Source organism: Condylura cristata, unplaced genomic scaffold (assembly GCF_000260355.1).
Source record: "Condylura cristata isolate star-nosed mole 26May11 unplaced genomic scaffold, ConCri1.0 scaffold00023, whole genome shotgun sequence".
In the NCBI taxonomy this organism is placed as follows: domain Eukaryota; kingdom Metazoa; phylum Chordata; class Mammalia; order Eulipotyphla; family Talpidae; genus Condylura; species Condylura cristata.
In genome coordinates this window covers 31,010,920-31,017,120 of record NW_004567124.1, presented here as the reverse complement: position 1 = coordinate 31,017,120, position 6,201 = coordinate 31,010,920, and the positions used below count along the sequence as shown (strand labels likewise).

The window sequence follows — 6,201 nt, the reverse complement described above, 5'->3', positions numbered from 1 at the left end:
AAATATGCTCTTATTTACATTTTTTCCAAGACTGGTTGCTAAGCTGGACTCCACCGGACACAGTAACAGTTATTGTTTAATTTTGAACTATTTCTTAGTGAATTTTTTGATGCTATAGGCATGTGGACAGGTCTTTCACTACCTGATGGTGAATTATCTATTACAGTGATTCATTAGGGCATGTTGGTGGAAGCTTAGGAAAAAGAAATTTAAAAAGCTACATTTTCTCACAAGTCTCTGCATATATTTTCAGGACAATAGCTACAACATGTAAAAGAGTGGGAGTAGCTCAAAGAGGAACAGCTTTGAAAGCTGTCTCCTGCAAAACAATGCTGAACATAATACAATTTAACTTATAAAAACATATCTATAGAGTTTGTTTTTAAAAAAATTTCAATTACAAAAAAATCATGGAAGTAATACGAAAGGACAAGGGCACCAATGTGCATCTATGTCTTCTCACAAGTAACACAAAGTGAAAGGACAAATTCTAAGATGTAAATTTAATATGTCTTTTGGAAGGGACAATGGAAATTATGAAGGTTGAAATACTACCGGTCAATTGGGAAGTAGGGAAGCTGGTGGCGCTGCCTTATTTAATTAGCTCTACAAGATTTATAATTCTTAAACCAGATGCATATATATTTTTGGTAAAAAAAGAGCCTGAAATTAGAAATATGGACAATCTAAAGGCTACTATTAGCACTGAAGTTAACAGTCTATCGATACCTAGCATGATGTAAGTAGAGAAAATGAGTAGTAAACATTCGAAGCTACAAGTAATGCTTTAGAAAATATCATTAAATAAATGCACAGAAGTATAAAATGCTAAATATAATTGTATCATTCCCCTTGTTATTAAATTCATATGATTTAATATCAAATGCAAGGTATATCTTATGCCATCTCCAAGGTCAAAATTGGTAAAAAATGCTTATTAATAATTTGTAAAAGGGTAAGCTCATACCACTAGGGTACACTCACACTACCTTTTAAAAAATTATCATTCTTGTCTTATCTTACAGCTGAGTAACCTTTCACTCAAGATAATACGTCTATCACCTTGTAATTAGCAATTATGTTCCAGTGAACTCATAACATTTAACACTGTCAGTTACTTTCATAAACAGATAACTTTGCTAACTTTGAATTTAAGTTATTATACAAACTCTATTTTAAACAACAGATAAACCAGTTATAAATTGTATTAAAATCAGACGTAAGATCTATCTGCAAAGTCAAATTTATCGGTCAATTATTGCATGACACTTCAATCAAGTCACAGGCTATCTAGCTCTCCCCTATCTTTAGCATATGATACAGTAATTTTAATATCTTATTTTAAAGTCTAAATAAAAGTATTCCATATACTCTTATGGAAGGCTTTTCATACACTGAAATGAATAAACAACTGGGAGAGGATATGTGCTTAAAATGTGAATGATACAAGCATGCAGATATCTAATGGATGAAAAATATTATTAAATGTTTTTTAAATAGCTCTTAGTTCAGTTTTGATAATTTTTAACATAGTAGAAATAAAGCATGCCACCTTAACAAGTATTATAATTTGGTTAGACAATCATATTATTGTAATGTTACTTAGTGAATGTATTACTACTAGATTTAGAAAAATTATATTTGGAGTTCACCAGTTATAAATACATGGAGGTTATCATCACCTTTAAGAGACATATCTTTTTTGAATTGCAAAATGCAAACTTCAATAGAAACAGCCAATCTTGAAAGGAAAAAGAAACAAAGGCTTAACAGCAGCTGATAGATTAATTCTGTACCTTGAAACCTAACTTGACTAAGTCATGTCGTTTTAAGGCAGCGTGAGTACAGGTCATAGCAATGATTTTGGCTTCTTTTACCAAAAGGTATTTGGATCTGTCTAGTCCACTACGGAGCAGTTCAGAGGCTCTGAATTCCTACGGGGGTGGAGGGAAGTGAAAGATGTTAAGCAAATAAACATATAATTTACATATATTCATAGATTCTAGTTAATCAGACTTTATTCATGAGAAATTAATTTAAAAAATCATAAAATAAGCCTAATGAATTATAATTGTTTATTATTAGTTGTTAATTGAGTTCAAATGATAGCTGGTATCCAAACTACAATTCTGATAGCTCTGTAAGGTAAAATATCTACAACAGAAACATGAATACTGACCAAAACAACAATCACTATATATGTATATATATGAGATACACAGGGTCCTACCAGGAAAACTGAAACTATTTCAATTTTTCATAACAAAGGGAACTGCATACAGTTCTGGTTTATACAGACGACAGAGGAGCAGAAAGTGCAACCTGGGAACAGTAAGTAACAGCAGGAACTACTATGGGTCCTAAGGTGAGAGGGAAAAGAGGAGACACTGCTAACAGGGCCCCAGCACAGGGGCATCAGAGTAAGTTGCAGCCAGCATGGCCAGGCGGAAGAAACTAGGGACATGGCAGAGATGAAACAGAAGGCTGGTAGAGAACTCTCCTGGCTTCCCTCTTTCTTCTATTCTTGCTGCATCTCTCACTGGGTAAACCCAGCCAGGAATCAGTTGACAAGGAAGGCTGAGAAATGATGTCTCCAAGGATCAGCAGCACTTTCCCCATCAAACCATGGCAGAGGATCACTCACACAGCCCAAGTGGGAATGGACAACAGATGGATGTAAGGAGCAAACAAGTCCAAGCAGAGCATCTAATAAAAGATCCATGATGCTGGTTAACACAGCAACCTCATTTTGTGTCCATTGGTAAAAAGGCAGGAAGGATTTAGAATGACCATGTGGTGGTCTCAAATTCTAATTCAAAGAAGTACTTCTAAGTTTCCTGCCAGAACTAATCTTTCCTTAAATTGTAAGATTTTAAAAAATCATCAGGCAACTACAGATGAAAGACATTCCTATAGGGAAGGAGGGGAAAGGACCAGGAAAGGATGGGAAAAGCACAAAGGGGCCCTGGTGATGGTAGACGGGTGAGTTGGTAGTGGGAATATCACGGGGAGTCATACATTGTACAAAAATGAAAGATGTAATGGATATATTGAAAAAACTTTTTAAAAAGTTGCTTGTGAAACTGAAAAAAATACTAAGATTTTATACTAGAAAAGTCAGAATAACGAGTTTCAATTCATTTCTTCATTTTCACTTATTTCTTAAAATAAAATTATAAACATTTCAACAGTCACTCTTAAAAGTAAAAATGAGCTTATACAGTTTGAACATTCCATACTAATGAAAAGACCAACTAAACTTAAATCTTAAAAGGAAAGTTAAAAGGACTTGAAATCCTTACCTCAAGCTGTGTAAAGATTTTCTTAATATGCCTGAAACATCCTTCTGCAATTTCCATGTCTTCTTCATAAGAGCGACTTTTAAAAATGGGTTGAGGGGCATTTGCAAAGTATTCATGAAAAGGGAAGAAACTGGAGATTTCTGAAACATCTGGTAATGTGTTGCCTTTATTTTTCACTTTGCTGATATACTCTTCCCAACGAGACATTACCTATAGGAAAAAGGGACTTAAGCTCAAATTTACCAATTAATTAAGTTTTAATTAAAAAAGAAACAATAAAAGAGCTAGTAGGTAAAAGAAGAGAAAAGCAATTTTTGATTAAGAGTACTATTTTTTACCCAAGGCACTATTAAATTGCCTTTTTTTAATATAACTAAGCTATAAGATTGTAGGGGAAAAAGACTAATCAAAATGGAGGACACTGGAAAGAAGTTCAGGATAAATTCACAGGACTTCATATGAGGCATATCAGATTCTTCATGTATATTCAAGACAGTTTATTATACAAGCTTAAAAAAAACTAACTGGACAAATTTCTGACTTTTTCATTATTTTAGTTTCTCTCCACATGTGATAGTCAAGTTTTTAGTCAACTTGGCATCTGTCTACCCTTATACCAGACCTTTTAGTTTTTCTGATTCTCTTTATTTATGGACCTCTAAAGTTAAGCTGAATGTGTGTGTGTATATGAAAGCTAATTTTAAGCCATTTGTGATGTCAATTATATTCTAGTACCACATTAACTATGCCCCTGCCCTCCAGTTTATACTAAAATTCAACTTTTGTAACCTTCCAGGATCTTTTTCTATTATAATCTTATTGCTTCCTAAGTAGGGTCCTTAGCCAGTATATCTGAGAAACAAAATTGTGGATTCCTGTGTTACTCACTACTGAAAGAAAATCTCTGAAGAGAGAAGCTGAGAATTCACCTTCAAAACAACTTTTCCAATGTGGTTCTTATGATGTTGAAAATTGTGGATCTGCATTTTCCCCAAATTTAATACTTAAACCTCCAAAATTTATAGATGGTTTCTCTCTGAGAATATAGGCACTTTCATTTTATGCCAAATATGTATTTAAGCATGATATTTACTACATTAAAGTTTTAAATAGTCTAAGTCTAGTAGCAACTACTTTCCAAGATGATGCATCTCATCTTCCCTGCTTCACAAGAAACTATGACATTTGCTCATTTTTACTGTTATACAAATAGGTAAGGTTAAACAAAGATCTTTATTATTTGAGGGGCGCTCCCTGGTGGTACAATGGGTTAAAGTGCAGCACTGCGAAGCTTTCCATAGCTTTGGTGAGAGCTGGATTCCCCGGACCCAGAGGTGACCAGATGGCTTGACAGACCTCTCCTGACCCTCCCCGGTCTCCCCTCAGTGGTGTACTCGTCAGTTTGCCTGTTCTGCTTCCCACTCTGTCTCTGGTGACTCCTCTCATGGCCCTTCTACCTATCGCCTATACCCCAGTTCTGTATGCATAAAAAAAATTTTTAAAAGTATATATTTGATTATGCTTTCATTCATTTAGTTATTAGTACATCAACTAATAAAGCTTATTCTTATTTTTATTCAGCTTTCTATTTTCATATAAAAAAATTTAACCCTAACAAAGCAAAAGCTTTGTAAAATTTACCTTTAGATTGAATAAAAATAATTTTTATCTTAAACTTCAATTTTAAAACTTATTCTAAAATGTAATTATTTTTAGAAAATTTAAAGAAAAAACAAATTTTTAAAAGATTTATTTATGCATACAGAACTGGGGTACAGGGGTGGTGAGAGAATCCGCTAGAGAGAGAATGAGGAACAGAACAGGCAGATCAACGAAGTACACTGCTGAGGAGAGTGGCGGGCGGGTGAGGAGAGGTCTGCCTGCCATATGGATCACCGCCGGGGCGGGGGCTTGAACTTGCACTGAAGCAGCTACTGCTGGCTTGCAGTGCTGCATCCTAACCTGTTGTGCAGCCAGGGAGGGCCAAGAAAATATTTTTATTCATTATTTGATTAATATACATAATAAAAGTAAGTCACACAACTGCTGTTCGTTACCAATGAATAACTATTTAGTGATAGTACCAGAGCAATGAAAAAAAAATGAAAACTTGTCAAACAGCAAGAAAAAAAAATTTAAGGTAGCATCACTGACCTTTCACAGAGTAAGCCATCAAGGTTACTTAACAAAGAAAACTGAAGATAATAGAAAACATGAATGCTTAACATTCATAAACATAGTTTCTGTCAATAGTATATCTTTTCAGTTTACTAAATACGAAAAAGTTATTTCAAGAAAACTTGTGCAGTGTCTCAAGAATTCATCCCAGTTTCCAATGTAAGACATTTATTTAATAAAGTATGTTTATCTTAATCCCTTACCTGATATAAGAAAAAATAGCCTGCAGTTTCACAAGTATATGAAGCATCCCCTGGGACTCCTAGACTCTTTTGCAAACGTTTGACTTCCTCTAAAAGTTCTATTCTTCGAGCCAGGACATAATTAACTCTTCCATATCTAGAAATTTAAATTAAGTAAAATGGCAAAATTATGAGACTGTCAAAGAAACTGTAGACAAAATATTCAAAATATTCAACATAGATAAATTGTGGTTTCTTGCTATTTTATAATATCAAAGCCACTTAAAGTCTATCCTACCGATTTTTACTGACCTGCCAATATGTTCATTATCTAGAGAAAGAAAAATCAGTAACATTATTAAACATACCAGTTACTTAATTCCTCTCTCCTTTCCCACAACAAGACCTTCATTAAAAAAAGAATGGCAGGCCCTCCCTGGTGGTGTAGCGGGTTGGAGCACAGCACTAAGAAGCTAAAGCCACTTCTGCATGAGTTCGATTCCTGCCTGCCCCGGAGGTGACCACATGGCATGGCAGAC

General features: G+C 34.4%; 1 protein-coding gene across 1 annotated transcript in view; it reads right to left on the bottom strand.

Moving 5' to 3' along the window:
- The window catches only part of AQR (aquarius intron-binding spliceosomal factor), a 79,874-nt gene that overhangs the window by 18,793 nt on the left and 54,880 nt on the right, over positions 1 to 6,201 (bottom strand). The window contains exons 23-25 of the mRNA XM_012728547.1: positions 5,684 to 5,821; positions 3,303 to 3,512; positions 1,797 to 1,934 (exon numbers count right to left, since the gene is read on the bottom strand). Coding sequence (XP_012584001.1) covers positions 1,797 to 1,934; positions 3,303 to 3,512; positions 5,684 to 5,821 — 486 coding nt within the window. The remainder of the gene's footprint in view (positions 1 to 1,796; positions 1,935 to 3,302; positions 3,513 to 5,683; positions 5,822 to 6,201) is intronic.